The sequence below is a fragment of the Solanum verrucosum genome, unplaced genomic scaffold (assembly GCF_900185275.1).
Source record: "Solanum verrucosum unplaced genomic scaffold, falcon-dt-bn FXZP01000042.1, whole genome shotgun sequence".
Taxonomy (NCBI): Eukaryota; Viridiplantae; Streptophyta; class Magnoliopsida; order Solanales; family Solanaceae; genus Solanum; species Solanum verrucosum.
The window spans coordinates 1,012,935-1,032,398 of NW_026020230.1; the positions used below are offsets into that span (position 1 = coordinate 1,012,935).

The 19,464-nt window shown below is 38.9% G+C and overlaps 1 protein-coding gene and 1 pseudogene across 2 annotated transcripts; one reads left to right on the forward strand and one right to left on the reverse strand.

Annotated features, from left to right (window-relative positions):
* Positions 1–41: 41 nt before the first annotated feature.
* On the reverse strand, positions 42–18,019 carry LOC125832034 (histone H2A). Of its 2 annotated transcripts, XM_049511166.1 has the most exons (3): positions 17,777–18,019; positions 17,442–17,622; positions 42–262 (listed from the first exon to the last, which is right to left on the reverse strand). In XM_049511166.1, exons 1-3 carry the CDS (start codon positions 17,984–17,986, stop codon positions 207–209), a joined length of 447 nt encoding a protein of 148 aa, XP_049367123.1. In that variant the 5' UTR covers positions 17,987–18,019; the 3' UTR covers positions 42–206. The 2 variants fall into 2 exon arrangements, with proteins under 2 accessions (XP_049367123.1, XP_049367122.1); XM_049511165.1 differs by lacking the exons at positions 17,442–17,622; positions 17,777–18,019 and adding an exon at positions 586–847 and having other exon boundaries at positions 42–443.
* On the forward strand, positions 15,184–16,023 carry LOC125831927 (protein FATTY ACID EXPORT 2, chloroplastic-like; annotated as a pseudogene).
* Positions 18,020–19,464: the final 1,445 nt, after the last annotated feature.

Below are 19,464 nucleotides of genomic sequence, written 5' to 3' on the forward strand. Positions count from 1 at the left end.
ACAAAAGCAACAGACATAAACAAAGAAATGAGGAAAGGAAATTGTAAAGTCGAAACAAGGGGTTTCATTGATTGATGATTGAGGCAAAAAAAACTAACAGTAGTTTCAACTAATTCCATTTAATATCCATCAAGGATAATCATCAGCTTCTAACAACAAAATTACATACACAGAAGATCCAAAAAAAAAAAAAAACCATTAAGAATCTAAGCCTTCTTGGGAGACTTGGTAGCTTTGGATGGAGATTTAGGGGCCTTTTCACCTCCAGTCTTCTTTGGCAACAAAATTGGGTTGATGTTAGGAAGAACACCACCATGTGCAATTGTTACACCAGCAAGAAGTTTCCCTAGCTCTTCATCATTCCTCACAGCCAAAAGCAAGTGCCTTGGGATGATTCTGTTCTTCTTGTTATCACGAGCAGCATTTCCAGCCAACTCCAACACCTATAAATCAAACAAAATCAAAACTTGTGAGATACCCAACATGAATTTCAACACAAAAATAAGAACAACCAATCAAAAATTGAAACCCTAGATCCTAATTGAACCAAATTAGCAAAGCTGGAGGGAAGGAAGGGAAATTTACTTCAGCAGCCAAATATTCAAGAACGGCGGCCAAGTAAACGGGAGCACCAGAACCAACACGTTGAGCGTATCTGCCTTTTTTCAAAAACCTTCCGATTCTTCCAACGGGGAACTGAAGACCGGCCTTTACAGACCGGGAAACAGGCTTCTTCTTTGGGCCTCCTCCCCTCCTGCCGGCGGCACCCTTCTTCACTTTTCCGGTAGACTCCATTTCAAGAATAGCTTCTTTATTTTCTTTGAAAGAGATAATTGATTGTCGGAGAGATGATAATTGGTAAGAATCTGCGGATGGTTTTTATAGAGATCTTTAGTTGTCATTTGGTTTTTCGGATGTTTGTTTACAGCCGTTGGATTGATCTTTAATCCGACGGTGTACATTCAATATGTCTGGATCTGCGTCATTTCAAATAGACCAATAAGAAGCGGAGTCTGTGAATTTGAATGCTGTTTAAGGTTAAAACCCTTTCTCCCGCCTGAAATATTTTGCCCTTTGGCGAAAAATTTCGAATCTATAGAATATCAGGGGTCGTTTGGTAGAATATATAAGAATAATGCTAAATATAGTGTATTAGTAATATTTGTATTGACAATGCATGTTTTAGTTATACTTGTATTAATTATACATAGATTATTTTTATGTATTAAAAATAACATGCATTACATAAAAAAATTAATTTACTAAGATCCCCCCACTATTATGATAGAAAAGATGTAAAAAAGGATTTGAGAGGTAAATGGATCTTTAATTGAGTCAATGCATGTATTAGTAATGCATACATTAATATACAATAGAGTGTACAACTAATGTAAATATGCAAGCATTAGTTACACATATGTTAGAAAAGAGTACCAAACAAGGTATTAGTAATACACAAGGCTAATGCATACGTTATTTTTCCTAATACATTTTACCAAACGACCCCTTAAAGTTTAATTCTTTTAAATTGCATTAATAATATAAAATTGTTCGTCATCAAAAGAAGGAGCTGAGAAAATTTGGTTGTTTCGATGCAGGTTTAGGACAATAACACTTGTATTTCGAGATTTCATTTAATTCAACTAGCGTTAACGTTTACGCACAACAACAGCTAAACCGTGTAGATATTAAGGAGAGTCGTTAATGTTAGTTGTCGTCTATCCATAAAGACCTTCATTACCCCTACAATGATGATCATCTGATTTTCACTTCAATACTAAAAACTATTTCCTCCGTCCACGTTTTATCGTCATAGTTTCCTCTTTTAGAGTCAAATAATAAGAACTTTGACAAACATTTTACGATATATTTTTTCATCATATTGGTATGCAAAAATTTGCAATTTATAATACTTTTCTTATAGTTTTTGAATATCTATTTTTTTTTGTTTAAAATATCAAATTAATGTAATAAAAAATAACTTTAAAAATTATTCAAATTGACTTTTGAAAAAGTAAATATTACTTATTTGGAGTACACACAACCCTTCGCGCCAACATTTATTGATTGATTCTGGAAATGGAATAAGAATTTTTCATTTTTGTTATTTCATCTCTCATTTATTGTTTGTTGGTTAATTTATTATTTTACTGCTTCATTGACACTATCAAGGAATTAATATTGTCTAGATTAAGTACGACATACTTAAAAATTCAACCGATTTTTATTATAAATAGGTTTTAAGCTAAATAGTGACCACATGATTGCTTGCTACTACTCGATTCTGTAGGACTCCCACCCCTCCCTCGAGGACTGAACTGACAAAGTCCATATTACTTCTGCTTGAGCTTGTTGTTGTTTCATTGTTTACTGTGAGAAATATATGGGGAAGATATTATTGAATTGTGTATCTAAATTGTTACATTGAGACCCCATTTATAGACAATACATTGAAATCCTTTTCTAACTAGGATTCCTATTCCTATTCTTCTTCCTATTCTAAGTAGGAGTATATGTACATATTTCTATTCTAACACTCCCCCTCAAGCTGGTGCATACAAATCATATGTACCTAGCTTGTTACAGATGTAATTAATACGAGGACTTGTGAGGGACTTGGTGAAGATATCTGCAAGCTGATCATTTGACTTCACAAATTTCGTAACAATATCTCCTGAGAGTATCTTTTCTCTGACAAAGTGACAGTCAATCTCAATATGCTTAGTCCTTTCATGAAACACTGGATTTGATGCAATATGAAGAGCTGCTTGATTGTCACACACAAGTTCCATCTGATCAATTTCGCCAAATTTTAGTTCTCCCAGCAACTGTTTGATCCAGACTAGCTCACAAGTTGCTGTTGCCATTGCTCGATATTCTGATTCTGCACTAGATCGAGCAACCACACTTTGTTTCTTACTCTTCCACGACACCAAATTACCTCCTACTAAAACACAATATCTGGATGTCGAACATCTATCAGAGGGTGATCCTGCCCAATCAGCGTCTGTATATCCAGTGATATGCTCATGACCTTGATCCTCATAGAGTAGTCCTTTACCAGGAGCTGACTTTATATATCGCAAGATACGAACAACTGCTTCCCAATGACTATTACAAGGGGAAGTCATAAACTGACTTACAACACTCACAGGAAAAGAGATGTCAGGTCTAGTTACTGTGAGATAATTCAATTTTCCAACGAGCCGTCTATACCTTTCAGGATTACTAAGTGGTTCCCCCTGTCTTGGAAGGAGTTTAACATTCGGATCCATAGGAGTGTCAATAGGTCTACATCCCATCATTCCCGTCTCCTCAAGAATGTCTAAGGCATACTTGCGTTGAGAAATAACAATACCTGATCTAGACTGAGCAACCTCAATACCTAGAAAATACTTCAATCTGCCAAGGTCTTTAGTCTGGAAGTGCTTAAAGAGATGTTGCTTCAATTTGGTGATACCATCTTGATCATTACCAGTGATAACAATATCATCAACGTACACAACCAAATAGATATACTGATTTGGTGCAGAATGCCGATAAAACACAGAATGATCAGCTCCACTACGAGTCATGCCAAATTGTTGAATAACTGTGCTGAACTTCCCAAACCAAGCTCTAGGAGACTGCTTCAGACCATAGAGTGACCTACGCAATCGACATACAAGGCTACTAGACTCCCCCTGAGCAACAAAACCAGGTGGTTGCTCCATATAGACTTCCTCCTCAAGATCACCATGAAAAAAAACATTCTTAATGTCCAACTGATGAAGAGGCCAATGACGAACGGCAGCCATAGATAGAAAAAGACGGACAGATGCTATTTTAGCCACAGGGGCGAAAGTGTCGCTATAATCTAGCCCAAATATCTGAGTATACCCTTTGGCAACAAGGCGAGCCTTAAGCCGATCAACCTGACCGTCTGGACCAATTTTGACTGCATAAACCCAACGACAACCAACAGTAGATTTACCTGCAGGAAGAGAGATAAGCTCCCAAGTACCACTCTTATGCAAAGCAGACATCTCATCAACCATAGCCTGCCTCCATCCAGAATGAGAAAGTGCTTCACCTGTAGTCTTAGGAATGGAAATAGAAGACAAAGATGATACAAAGGCATAATGGGGTGATGATAGACGATGATAACTCAAGAAGGTATAATGAGGATTAGTATTTCGAGTGGATCGTATACCTTTTTGAAGTGCAAGTGGTTGGCTAGGAGGAGGCAAGTCCGCAGTACGAGCAGGGTCTGGCGCAAGACATGAATCATCTGGTACTAGTGCTGGACGCGGACGGCGATGATAAGTTAGGAGTGGTGGCACTACATCTGGAGATGTAGAAGTAATCGCAGATTCCTCAAAAGTTGGTACAGGTAAAACCTGAGGTATGGGTAAGACCATAGAAACATCAGGATGATCAGAAGACGTATAGTAAGGCTGAGACTCAAAGAATGTAACATCAGCGGACATAAGGTAACGATGAAGATCATGTGAATAACAACGATACCCTTTTTGAACTCGAGAGTAACCAAGAAAGACACATTTGAGGGCACGAGGGGCTAATTTATCTTTCCCTGGGGCTAAGTTATGAACAAAGCATGTGCTCCCAAAGACACGAGGGGGGATAGGATAGAGATGTGACTCAGGAAACAGTATGGAATGTGGAACCTGATTCTGAAGAGAAGATGAGGGCATTCTATTTATTAAATAACAAGACGTAAGAACTGCATCTCCCCAAAAACGCAGCGGAACATGGGATTCAAGGAGAAGAGTACGAGCAGTCTCAATAAGATGCCTATTTTTCCTTTCTGCTACACCGTTTTGTTGAGGGGTGTATGGACAAGTAGTCTGGTGAATAATGCCTTGGTGAGTCATAAACTCCTGAAATTTGGAGGATAAGTATTCTAAGGCATTATCACTACGAAAAGTACGAATAGAAACACCAAATTGATTTTTTATTTCAGCAAAAAAACTTTTAAATATAGAAAATAACTCAGAACGATCTTTCATTAAGAAAACCCAAGTACATCTTGAATAGTCATCAATGAAACTAACAAAATAACGAAATCCTAATGTGGAATTGACTCTACTAGGACCCCAAATATCAGAATGAACTAATGAAAAAGTAGACTCTGAACGACCCTCAGTACTACGTGAAAATGTAGCACGAGTGTGTTTCCCAAGTTGACACGACTCACAATCTAATTTGGATAAACTAGACATATCGGATTCTTGTTTCTTTAAGTTGGTCATCCGAGATATCACATCATAGAATCGAGATATGTCATTAGTGTATAAAGCACGTGCCTTTTCCCAAACTAAATAACATGTCTGGGATGGGCGAAACAAGGGCATCAACTTAGAATCAATAGAGCGCCAAAGGAGACTACATAATTGGGCATCCACTTTCTCCCATTGTGCTTTGGCTTTTGCACCTTCGTCACTAGACTTTGTCTTTTCATCTTCAACCCAAGCATTGTTTGTTAAGTGATCGTGAATACCTTGACCTTTGCACCACAACGCAACTGAAGAAGCCCAAGCTAAATAGTTTGAACTTCCCATTAATGGTTCTGAAGTGATTGTAAGGCTTGAACTTCCAATCCCCATATTTTTGGAGCCAAAAACATCACATCCGAAAGACATTTTTCGAAATTTGACTTGAAAAGAGCTGGAAACTGCCGGAATCTACCCACAGTGGCCTGAAAAAAAATCTGATTTCACCGGGAACTCGCCGGAAACTGCCTGAAAATCACCGGAACCCTAATTCCGGTGATCAGATCTAGAGAAAACTGAATGGAATCTGGTCGGAAATACTGGGCGACCTCAACAGAAGAAAACAGCTCAAAAAAAGATGACCGGAGCAGCAGTCACGCGCCAGCGCGTGAACAGATCTCGCCGGAAAGTTTCCACCTCCGACCGGCGCGTGGGGGGTTGTTTTTCGGTGGATCTGATTGGGGTCCGGTCGCCTGTGCTTCCCGAGCCTCGTGATGGTGTTGTCTTTCGCACAACACCTTCAGAATGAAAGATGACACAAATCAGTCCCAACCGTCGTCGCCGGAATTTGACACGATGACTTAAAATTTCTCACCAATGCTCTGATACCATGTGAGAAATATATGGGGAAGATATTATTGAATTGTGTATCTAAATTGTTACATTGAGACCCCATTTATAGACAATACATTGAAATCCTTTTCTAACTAGGATTCCTATTCCTATTCTTCTTCATATTCTAAGTAGGAGTATATGTACATATTTCTATTCTAACACTCCCCCTCAAGCTGGTGCATACAAATCATATGTACCTAGCTTGTTACAGATGTAATTAATACGAGGACTTGTGAGGGACTTGGTGAAGATATCTGCAAGCTGATCATTTGACTTCACAAATTTCGTAACAATATCTCCTGAGAGTATCTTTTCTCTGACAAAGTGACAGTCAATCTCAATATGCTTAGTCCTTTCATGAAACACTGGATTTGATGCAATATGAAGAGCTGCTTGATTGTCACACACAAGTTCCATCTGATCAATTTCGCCAAATTTTAGTTCTCCCAGCAACTGTTTGATCCAGACTAGCTCACAAGTTGCTGTTGCCATTGCTCGATATTCTGATTCTGCACTAGATCGAGCAACCACACTTTGTTTCTTACTCTTCCACGACACCAAATTACCTCCTACTAAAACACAATATCTGGATGTCGAACATCTATCAGAGGGTGATCCTGCCCAATCAGCGTCTGTATATCCAGTGATATGCTCATGACCTTGATCCTCATAGAGTAGTCCTTTACCAGGAGCTGACTTTATATATCGCAAGATACGAACAACTGCTTCCCAATGACTATTACAAGGGGAAGTCATAAACTGACTTACAACACTCACAGGAAAAGAGATGTCAGGTCTAGTTACTGTGAGATAATTCAATTTTCCAACGAGCCGTCTATACCTTTCAGGATTACTAAGTGGCTCCCCCTGTCTTGGAAGGAGTTTAACATTCGGATCCATAGGAGTGTCAATAGGTCTACATCCCATCATTCCCGTCTCCTCAAGAATGTCTAAGGCATACTTGCGTTGAGAAATAACAATACCTGATCTAGACTGAGCAACCTCAATACCTAGAAAATACTTCAATCTGCCAAGGTCTTTAGTCTGGAAGTGCTTAAAGAGATGTTGCTTCAATTTGGTGATACCATCTTGATCATTACCAGTGATAACAATATCATCAACGTACACAACCAAATAGATATACTGATTTGGTGCAGAATGCCGATAAAACACAGAATGATCAGCTCCACTACGAGTCATGCCAAATTGTTGAATAACTGTGCTGAACTTCCCAAACCAAGCTCTAGGAGACTGCTTCAGACCATAGAGTGACCTACGCAATCGACATACAAGGCTACTAGACTCCCCCTGAGCAACAAAACCAGGTGGTTGCTCCATATAGACTTCCTCCTCAAGATCACCATGAAAAAAAACATTCTTAATGTCCAACTGATGAAGAGGCCAATGACGAACGGCAGCCATAGATAGAAAAAGACGGACAGATGCTATTTTAGCCACAGGGGCGAAAGTGTCGCTATAATCTAGCCCAAATATCTGAGTATACCCTTTGGCAACAAGGCGAGCCTTAAGCCGATCAACCTGACCGTCTGGACCAATTTTGACTGCATAAACCCAACGACAACCAACAGTAGATTTACCTGCAGGAAGAGAGATAAGCTCCCAAGTACCACTCTTATGCAAAGCAGACATCTCATCAACCATAGCCTGCCTCCATCCAGAATGAGAAAGTGCTTCACCTGTAGTCTTAGGAATGGAAATAGAAGACAAAGATGATACAAAGGCATAATGGGGTGATGATAGACGATGATAACTCAAGAAGGTATAATGAGGATTAGTATTTCGAGTGGATCGTATACCTTTTTGAAGTGCAAGTGGTTGGCTAGGAGGAGGCAAGTCCGCAGTACGAGCAGGGTCTGGCGCAAGACATGAATCATCTGGTACTAGTGCTGGACGCGGACGGCGATGATAAGTTAGGAGTGGTGGCACTACATCTGGAGATGTAGAAGTAATCGCAGATTCCTCAAAAGTTGGTACAGGTAAAACCTGAGGTATGGGTAAGACCATAGAAACATCAGGATGATCAGAAGACGTATAGTAAGGCTGAGACTCAAAGAATGTAACATCAGCGGACATAAGGTAACGATGAAGATCATGTGAATAACAACGATACCCTTTTTGAACTCGAGAGTAACCAAGAAAGACACATTTGAGGGCACGAGGGGCTAATTTATCTTTCCCTGGGGCTAAGTTATGAACAAAGCATGTGCTCCCAAAGACACGAGGGGGGATAGGATAGAGATGTGACTCAGGAAACAGTATGGAATGTGGAACCTGATTCTGAAGAGAAGATGAGGGCATTCTATTTATTAAATAACAAGACGTAAGAACTGCATCTCCCCAAAAACGCAGCGGAACATGGGATTCAAGGAGAAGAGTACGAGCAGTCTCAATAAGATGCCTATTTTTCCTTTCTGCTACACCGTTTTGTTGAGGGGTGTATGGACAAGTAGTCTGGTGAATAATGCCTTGGTGAGTCATAAACTCCTGAAATTTGGAGGATAAGTATTCTAAGGCATTATCACTACGAAAAGTACGAATAGAAACACCAAATTGATTTTTTATTTCAGCAAAAAAACTTTTAAATATAGAAAATAACTCAGAACGATCTTTCATTAAGAAAACCCAAGTACATCTTGAATAGTCATCAATGAAACTAACAAAATAACGAAATCCTAATGTGGAATTGACTCTACTAGGACCCCAAATATCAGAATGAACTAATGAAAAAGTAGACTCTGAACGACCCTCAGTACTACGTGAAAATGTAGCACGAGTGTGTTTCCCAAGTTGACACGACTCACAATCTAATTTGGATAAACTAGACATATCGGATTCTTGTTTCTTTAAGTTGGTCATCCGAGATATCACATCATAGAATCGAGATATGTCATTAGTGTATAAAGCACGCGCCTTTTCCCAAACTAAATAACATGTCTGGGATGGGCGAAACAAGGGCATCAACTTAGAATCAATAGAGCGCCAAAGGAGACTACATAATTGGGCATCCACTTTCTCCCATTGTGCTTTGGCTTTTGCACCTTCGTCACTAGACTTTGTCTTTTCATCTTCAACCCAAGCATTGTTTGTTAAGTGATCGTGAATACCTTGACCTTTGCACCACAACGCAACTGAAGAAGCCCAAGCTAAATAGTTTGAACTTCCCATTAATGGTTCTGAAGTGATTGTAAGGCTTGAACTTCCAATCCCCATATTTTTGGAGCCAAAAACATCACATCCGAAAGACATTTTTCGAAATTTGACTTGAAAAGAGCTGGAAACTGCCGGAATCTACCCACAGTGGCCTGAAAAAAAATCTGATTTCACCGGGAACTCGCCGGAAACTGCCTGAAAATCACCGGAACCCTAATTCCGGTGATCAGATCTAGAGAAAACTGAATGGAATCTGGTCGGAAATACTGGGCGACCTCAACAGAAGAAAACAGCTCAAAAAAAGATGACCGGAGCAGCAGTCACGCGCCAGCGCGTGAACAGATCTCGCCGGAAAGTTTCCACCTCCGACCGGCGCGTGGGGGGTTGTTTTTCGGTGGATCTGATTGGGGTCCGGTCGCCTGTGCTTCCCGAGCCTCGTGATGGTGTTGTCTTTCGCACAACACCTTCAGAATGAAAGATGACACAAATCAGTCCCAACCGTCGTCGCCGGAATTTGACACGATGACTTAAAATTTCTCACCAATGCTCTGATACCATGTGAGAAATATATGGGGAAGATATTATTGAATTGTGTATCTAAATTGTTACATTGAGACCCCATTTATAGACAATACATTGAAATCCTTTTCTAACTAGGATTCCTATTCCTATTCTTCTTCATATTCTAAGTAGGAGTATATGTACATATTTCTATTCTAACACTCCCCCTCAAGCTGGTGCATACAAATCATATGTACCTAGCTTGTTACAGATGTAATTAATACGAGGACTTGTGAGGGACTTGGTGAAGATATCTGCAAGCTGATCATTTGACTTCACAAATTTCGTAACAATATCTCCTGAGAGTATCTTTTCTCTGACAAAGTGACAGTCAATCTCAATATGCTTAGTCCTTTCATGAAACACTGGATTTGATGCAATATGAAGAGCTGCTTGATTGTCACACACAAGTTCCATCTGATCAATTTCGCCAAATTTTAGTTCTCCCAGCAACTGTTTGATCCAGACTAGCTCACAAGTTGCTGTTGCCATTGCTCGATATTCTGATTCTGCACTAGATCGAGCAACCACACTTTGTTTCTTACTCTTCCACGACACCAAATTACCTCCTACTAAAACACAATATCTGGATGTCGAACATCTATCAGAGGGTGATCCTGCCCAATCAGCGTCTGTATATCCAGTGATATGCTCATGACCTTGATCCTCATAGAGTAGTCCTTTACCAGGAGCTGACTTTATATATCGCAAGATACGAACAACTGCTTCCCAATGACTATTACAAGGGGAAGTCATAAACTGACTTACAACACTCACAGGAAAAGAGATGTCAGGTCTAGTTACTGTGAGATAATTCAATTTTCCAACGAGCCGTCTATACCTTTCAGGATTACTAAGTGGCTCCCCCTGTCTTGGAAGGAGTTTAACATTCGGATCCATAGGAGTGTCAATAGGTCTACATCCCATCATTCCCGTCTCCTCAAGAATGTCTAAGGCATACTTGCGTTGAGAAATAACAATACCTGATCTAGACTGAGCAACCTCAATACCTAGAAAATACTTCAATCTGCCAAGGTCTTTAGTCTGGAAGTGCTTAAAGAGATGTTGCTTCAATTTGGTGATACCATCTTGATCATTACCAGTGATAACAATATCATCAACGTACACAACCAAATAGATATACTGATTTGGTGCAGAATGCCGATAAAACACAGAATGATCAGCTCCACTACGAGTCATGCCAAATTGTTGAATAACTGTGCTGAACTTCCCAAACCAAGCTCTAGGAGACTGCTTCAGACCATAGAGTGACCTACGCAATCGACATACAAGGCTACTAGACTCCCCCTGAGCAACAAAACCAGGTGGTTGCTCCATATAGACTTCCTCCTCAAGATCACCATGAAAAAAAACATTCTTAATGTCCAACTGATGAAGAGGCCAATGACGAACGGCAGCCATAGATAGAAAAAGACGGACAGATGCTATTTTAGCCACAGGGGCGAAAGTGTCGCTATAATCTAGCCCAAATATCTGAGTATACCCTTTGGCAACAAGGCGAGCCTTAAGCCGATCAACCTGACCGTCTGGACCAATTTTGACTGCATAAACCCAACGACAACCAACAGTAGATTTACCTGCAGGAAGAGAGATAAGCTCCCAAGTACCACTCTTATGCAAAGCAGACATCTCATCAACCATAGCCTGCCTCCATCCAGAATGAGAAAGTGCTTCACCTGTAGTCTTAGGAATGGAAATAGAAGACAAAGATGATACAAAGGCATAATGGGGTGATGATAGACGATGATAACTCAAGAAGGTATAATGAGGATTAGTATTTCGAGTGGATCGTATACCTTTTTGAAGTGCAAGTGGTTGGCTAGGAGGAGGCAAGTCCGCAGTACGAGCAGGGTCTGGCGCAAGACATGAATCATCTGGTACTAGTGCTGGACGCGGACGGCGATGATAAGTTAGGAGTGGTGGCACTACATCTGGAGATGTAGAAGTAATCGCAGATTCCTCAAAAGTTGGTACAGGTAAAACCTGAGGTATGGGTAAGACCATAGAAACATCAGGATGATCAGAAGACGTATAGTAAGGCTGAGACTCAAAGAATGTAACATCAGCGGACATAAGGTAACGATGAAGATCATGTGAATAACAACGATACCCTTTTTGAACTCGAGAGTAACCAAGAAAGACACATTTGAGGGCACGAGGGGCTAATTTATCTTTCCCTGGGGCTAAGTTATGAACAAAGCATGTGCTCCCAAAGACACGAGGGGGGATAGGATAGAGATGTGACTCAGGAAACAGTATGGAATGTGGAACCTGATTCTGAAGAGAAGATGAGGGCATTCTATTTATTAAATAACAAGACGTAAGAACTGCATCTCCCCAAAAACGCAGCGGAACATGGGATTCAAGGAGAAGAGTACGAGCAGTCTCAATAAGATGCCTATTTTTCCTTTCTGCTACACCGTTTTGTTGAGGGGTGTATGGACAAGTAGTCTGGTGAATAATGCCTTGGTGAGTCATAAACTCCTGAAATTTGGAGGATAAGTATTCTAAGGCATTATCACTACGAAAAGTACGAATAGAAACACCAAATTGATTTTTTATTTCAGCAAAAAAACTTTTAAATATAGAAAATAACTCAGAACGATCTTTCATTAAGAAAACCCAAGTACATCTTGAATAGTCATCAATGAAACTAACAAAATAACGAAATCCTAATGTGGAATTGACTCTACTAGGACCCCAAATATCAGAATGAACTAATGAAAAAGTAGACTCTGAACGACCCTCAGTACTACGTGAAAATGTAGCACGAGTGTGTTTCCCAAGTTGACACGACTCACAATCTAATTTGGATAAACTAGACATATCGGATTCTTGTTTCTTTAAGTTGGTCATCCGAGATATCACATCATAGAATCGAGATATGTCATTAGTGTATAAAGCACGTGCCTTTTCCCAAACTAAATAACATGTCTGGGATGGGCGAAACAAGGGCATCAACTTAGAATCAATAGAGCGCCAAAGGAGACTACATAATTGGGCATCCACTTTCTCCCATTGTGCTTTGGCTTTTGCACCTTCGTCACTAGACTTTGTCTTTTCATCTTCAACCCAAGCATTGTTTGTTAAGTGATCGTGAATACCTTGACCTTTGCACCACAACGCAACTGAAGAAGCCCAAGCTAAATAGTTTGAACTTCCCATTAATGGTTCTGAAGTGATTGTAAGGCTTGAACTTCCAATCCCCATATTTTTGGAGCCAAAAACATCACATCCGAAAGACATTTTTCGAAATTTGACTTGAAAAGAGCTGGAAACTGCCGGAATCTACCCACAGTGGCCTGAAAAAAAATCTGATTTCACCGGGAACTCGCCGGAAACTGCCTGAAAATCACCGGAACCCTAATTCCGGTGATCAGATCTAGAGAAAACTGAATGGAATCTGGTCGGAAATACTGGGCGACCTCAACAGAAGAAAACAGCTCAAAAAAAGATGACCGGAGCAGCAGTCACGCGCCAGCGCGTGAACAGATCTCGCCGGAAAGTTTCCACCTCCGACCGGCGCGTGGGGGGTTGTTTTTCGGTGGATCTGATTGGGGTCCGGTCGCCTGTGCTTCCCGAGCCTCGTGATGGTGTTGTTTTTCGCACAACACCTTCAGAATGAAAGATGACACAAATCAGTCCCAACCGTCGTCGCCGGAATTTGACACGATGACTTAAAATTTCTCACCAATGCTCTGATACCATGTGAGAAATATATGGGGAAGATATTATTGAATTGTGTATCTAAATTGTTACATTGAGACCCCATTTATAGACAATACATTGAAATCCTTTTCTAACTAGGATTCCTATTCCTATTCTTCTTCATATTCTAAGTAGGAGTATATGTACATATTTCTATTCTAACATTTACTAAGGGATTGCTTGGTTGGGAACAAATTATCCCAGGATTAGTTATTTTGGGATTAGTTATCCTGGGATAACTTACTTATTTCATTACTATGATATAAATGGTGGGATAAGTTATTCCAAACATGGCAACCAAACAAGACACAAATTTTTTATTCCATCACTATTAATTTTTATCCCTCACACCAAACGAGCCCTAAGTATTACATTAGTCCGAGCTTGCTCAGGTATATATGCTGGTGACCTCATTTCCAATTTCTGCTTTTTCTTCAGTTGTACTGAAGATCTATATATACTCATTGTTGCTAATTCATCTAACCCTCTTGAGTCAACTGATTCCGCAGTTTTCCTCCCTACTTCCCTTCATGTTTTGTGCTTCCCTTGTCATTTTCGCCTTCTGAGTGGGTATATTACCTATGGTAGGCGCAGGTTATGCTAACGTGCACCGAGAGAGAAAGCATCCCAAAATAATTCTTGCTACTCCCAAACATTTATTATCCCATCATTTAGTAATAATTTTATACCATATTGGAGTGAGATACATCACTCCGCTTGAAATAGAACACTTAATTATCTCCATTACGGGTGGGTGTTTGATTTTCAAATTTCGGGTTCGATAATGATAAAAGTAGATACCAAATATCAAATTTTTAAATGTTGGCTCGGTAATTAAATTTCGATTTGATACCCATATTGAAGTTGTAGCCAACAAAGTTAATATTATTTCTCAATCAAACACTAATAAATGTCCTGCAAATGCTTACAGTTGCTGAAAAGGGACCAATGATGAGGGAGTTTGGGGGCCATTCATAGGCTTATAACAAAAAAAAAAACTTGCAAAGAATATAAGAACAACTAACTTTCACTGGATCTAGGTTCTTGGAAGTTACATAGAGTATATATATATTGCGTTAGCTGTAGGAACTGCATCTGCTTATTATTGTTGCTTGTTTTTGGTTACTCCTATTTTAATTGATTTGTTGAATTAATTGGCTCATCAACTCTTTAGTGGAAATGAAGACTTGCAAGACTCTTGTTGTCCCGAGTTTTCCTTCTCGTGGTCTCTACCTTTCCTCACTTTGATCTACTATTTATTGCCACATCTATCACTACAGTGATTTTTTTTGAGTTATAATGGACATTACGTACGGAAGTACCTAAACATTGTGTTACTATAATTTGCAATAAACACGACAAGTGCCAAGCATACAGAGAAATAGAGATGAGAGAAAGCACAGCTGAGAGTAGTAGAAATGTTATACTATCAATAATGTGAATATGTTATGTGGCATTATCTTTTACTTTCCCATCTTTATAATTAAAGTGCAACCTCCTGCTGAAATATCTTCATCGACTGTCCTGTCCGAGTCTTGTTGATTCCCATTTACTTTGTCTATTTCTCTTCTGTCATTGAAATCATGATCTACCGACTGCAGATTGTTGATGGAAGTTGCTGAGACTACAGAAGCTGCTGAAAACAAAACATCCCGAAAATAAGTTTCCCATAATTCAGTGTACACATTGCTATTTCATATTCCAGATAATGGGTGAATTTTTGGCCATTTCTCAGTCCTCCATAGTGTTACCTAACTTTAGAGTCCAAGCTTGGAGTCAAAGGCAGCTTTTCATTGCTCAGAGTCAGCCATTGAGGTGATCACTTCATTCGTCTCTTCATACCTTGACTAGCCCTCGCACAGTGTATCCAAGCTTGTCTGCTGGATCGAAGCATTTCTCTTTGGGGGTCAGAGCCAGTGTTGTCTCTGCTGACTCTACAATGCCAACTACCTTTACTGTTGATCCAGCTGGGCCAGGAATCGATATTCTGCCAGAGGCAGGTGGTGGTGGTGGAGGTGATTCTGGGGGTACAAATGGCGGTAGGGGAGATAATGGTGGAAATAATAATGAGGGGGGTTCAGATGAAGGTGAGGATCATAACAGTAAAAAGAAAATGGCCCTCTCTATGTCCCAAAAATTGACATTGGCATATGCTTTCATGGTTGGAGCTGGTGGTTTTATGGGTTATCTTAAGAGTGGCAGCACAAAATCCCTGATTGCAGGTGGAGTTTCTGCCTCCCTCCTGTACGCTGTTTATACTATGCTTCCAACACAACCTGTTTTGGCATCAGCAATTGGTTTCGTCCTCTCAGCTGGACTTCTTGGAGTAATGGGGTCTCGTTTTCTGAAATCAAAGAAGGTTTTTCCAGCTGGTGTTGTCTCCTTTGTGTCTTTTGTTATGACTGGTGGTTATTTGCATGGAATATTGCTCATTAGATCCCCTAAAATGAGCTAAGTATTTGTCAACACAGATAACCATTAGTATCTACTCTCTTCTGTGGATTTTAGTTTTGATATCTGTTTGAATTTGGATTTTGTCAAGTTTTCTAAGCAGTTGGGCTGCTACAACTCTCTAGTAAAACACTAATATTGTATCAAGGGCACCTTCGTTTACCCTCTTTCTCCGTAGTGAATCCATTCTGTTTTTGGAGAAGTTTTCCTCTATTATTGCTGTTTCTATGTGATTTCCATATTAGTAATATTATCTAGTAATAACATAGTTTCTTATTCTTCAATATTATATAGTACAGTACTTGTTATAATCGCTTATTTTGTCCTTCTCCTTCACTTCAAACGCTCAAGTTTTTAATCTCCATATGCAACTGCAGAACCTCAAACAAGACGCTCTCAGTATTACAACAATACCTTAGAAAGGTGAAACTTCTTTCAGATGAACTAGTTGTTGCGGGATGGACCTTGAACATATCTGATTTTAATATCTATATGTTCCAAGGACTAAGACCCGATTTTAAGGACATTACGTTGTTCGCATAACCTGAACCAATATCTTATTCAGAACTCCTAAGTTTGTTATTGGTCCATGACTTTGTTCATTGTCTGGACATCAAGAACTCTTCCTCAATCACTTGTTTAACTTATTCGATCACAAAAGCTCCCTCATCCTACTGGCATCATCCACATCAAAGAGTTCTTAGTCATCCACTCATAATTTTATGTGACAAGTCACCATGTTTATATTAATCTAGCAATTAAGCATCATCAAGAACCGTTGGTCATTGTAATTTGTGTTTTTAATTACTGGGTTAACAATTTGATCGAAAAATGCTTCAACTTAGGTGCCTATCTGATTGAACTTGCCAACTAAAATTTACCTAAGAAATGCAGTTTCCTCTATTAAAAACTAGTATCTAGACTAGATTGCAACACCAAGCTATGCTTAAAATGAATGAAGTTAATTTCTTTTTCATATGCCCCAATAAGAAATCATTAGCTTTCAATGGCCAAGATCTGACATCAGAAAAGTCAAAAACCAAACAAACACCATGATAAAAGGCAAATGAACATGGCTCTTAATTGTAGAGAGAACCAAAGTATCATTTTTTTTCCACTTTATTGATGCTGTGATTCCTTCAACATTAACAACATCTAGAAAAAGGCAACAGACAAAAACAAAGAAATGAGGAAATGCAATTGTAAAGAAACAAGGGGTTTCATTGATTGATAATTGAGAAAAAAACTAACAAAGATCTAACAGTTCCAACTAATTCCATTTTAATATCCATCAAGGACAATCAACAGCTTCTAACGACAGAATTACATACACAGAAGATCCAAAAAAACAACACCCTAATAGAATCTAAGCCTTCTTAGGAGATTTGGTAGCTTTGGATGGAGATTTAGGGGCCTTTTCACCTCCAGTCTTCTTTGGCAACAAAATTGGGTTGATGTTTGGAAGAACACCACCATGTGCAATTGTTACACCAGCAAGAAGTTTCCCAAGCTCTTCATCATTCCTCACAGCCAAAAGCAAGTGCCTTGGGATGATTCTGTTCTTTTTGTTGTCACGAGCAGCATTTCCAGCCAACTCCAACACCTATAAATCAAATAAAATCAAAACTTTTGAGATACCCAACACGAATTTCAACCTATAAAAGCATTTCAACACAAACAATCAAAAAATTGAAACCCTAGATCCTAATTGAACCAAATTAGCAAATCATAAATGGAGGGAAGGAAGGGAAATTTACTTCAGCAGCCAAATATTCAAGAACAGCGGCCAAGTAAACGGGAGCACCAGAACCAACACGTTGAGCGTATCGGCCTTTTTTCAAAAACCTTCCGATTCTTCCAACGGGGAACTGAAGACCGGCCTTTACAGACCGGGAAACAGGCTTCTTCTTTGGGCCTCCTCCCCTCCTGCCGGCGGCACCCTTCTTCACTTTTCCGGTGGACTCCATTTCAACAACTACTTCTTTATTTTGTTTGATTTGAAAGAGATAATTGATTGTCGGAGAGATGATGAATTGGGTAAGATTCTGCGGATGGTTTTTATAGAGATCTTTGGTTGTCATTTGTTTTTTCGGATGCTTGTTTACAGCCGTTGGATTGATATTTAATCCGACGGTGTACATTTAAAATGTCTCGATCCGTGTCATTTCAAATGGACCAATAGGAAGCGGAGTGTGTGAATTTGAGTGTTGTTTAAGGTTAAAAAGCCTTTCTCCCGCCTGAAATATTTTGCCCTTTTCGAATTTATAGAATACCTTAAGTTTAATTCTTTTAAATTGCATTAATAATATAAAATTGTTCGTCATCAAAAGAAGGGACGAGAAAATTTGGTTGTTTCGATGTAGGTTTAAGTTAATAACACTTGAATTTCGAGATCCAGAGGTTTTGTTTAATTTAATTAGCACTAACAGTTTTCGCACAACAACAGTTAAACCGTGTAGATATTAAAGAGAGTAATTAATGTCGGTTGTCTTATATCCATAAAGACCTTTATTACTACTACAATAATGAATTGATGTTCATCTCATTTTCACTTCATTACTAAAAACTATTTCTTTCGTCCACTTTTAATTATCATAAATTTTTTTTAGACGCAAACGATAAGAACTTTAACCAACATTTTACGATGTATTTTTTCATCATATTAGTATGCAAAAAAAATTGCAATTTATTGTACTTTTCGTATAGTTTTTGCAATTAATTATAGTCATTTCTTTATTATATTTTCCAAGACATTGTATTTATTACTATATTCAATGGGTGATATAATAAAATTATCCTTCTATTTATAGTTTTTTAAGAAACATGCAAAATGAATACTAGTGAACAAGTATTGTTGGAGAGAGGAAGTTTATTAAATGTTTTTTGAGAAATGATGCGCAATATTTAAAATATTAATGTCTTTAATGTTAAAGATACAGTTGTTAATTTTAGTTTTAAATTTCTAAAGTGATGGAGTACATGTGAAATGGTTTCGATAATTACATGAACATCCATTTTCTTTTGGGGTTATTGTTTTGTATTACATAAAAAAAATAGAGGGTTGCTTCTCAAGACATAAATTGCTGAGATCAATCCTTAACGAAAAAAGAGCTGAGAACACAAGCTACAGCTTCAATAGAAGATTGCTGCATATTATGCTCCTGCTTACTAAACAGAGGAGAAATAGTAAGTTGAAGACCGATCTCATTGTCATTGTCATTTGAGTGTGTAGATGGACCTGAATAGAGAACAAAGAGCCAATCTCAACTTGTTTGGGATTCGTGAATTGTTGATAATCGAGACAAGAAATCCTTTCTGCCATCTGCTTCAATATATGGAGTCAACTTGCTCTGTATTGCCACAAGGAACAAAGACAATGTAAGAGATAAAATATAAATGCGCACAAGAACCAACTATAGGCGCAGCACAAGAAAAGAATGATAAA

Bases quoted from the DNA above. Each gene is read 5' to 3' on its own strand.
- LOC125832034 (XM_049511166.1), bottom strand. From the start codon at position 17,986: ATGGAGTCCACCGGAAAAGTGAAGAAGGGTGCCGCCGGCAGGAGGGGA. The intron at 17,623-17,776 runs GTAAATTTCCCT...TTTGATTTATAG, and splicing joins TTGAATATTTGGCTGCTGAA to GTGTTGGAGTTGGCTGGAAA. The intron at 263-17,441 runs GTGAAAAGGCCC...AGAAGACTGGAG, and splicing joins GTTGCCAAAGAAGACTGGAG to GTGAAAAGGCCCCTAAATCT.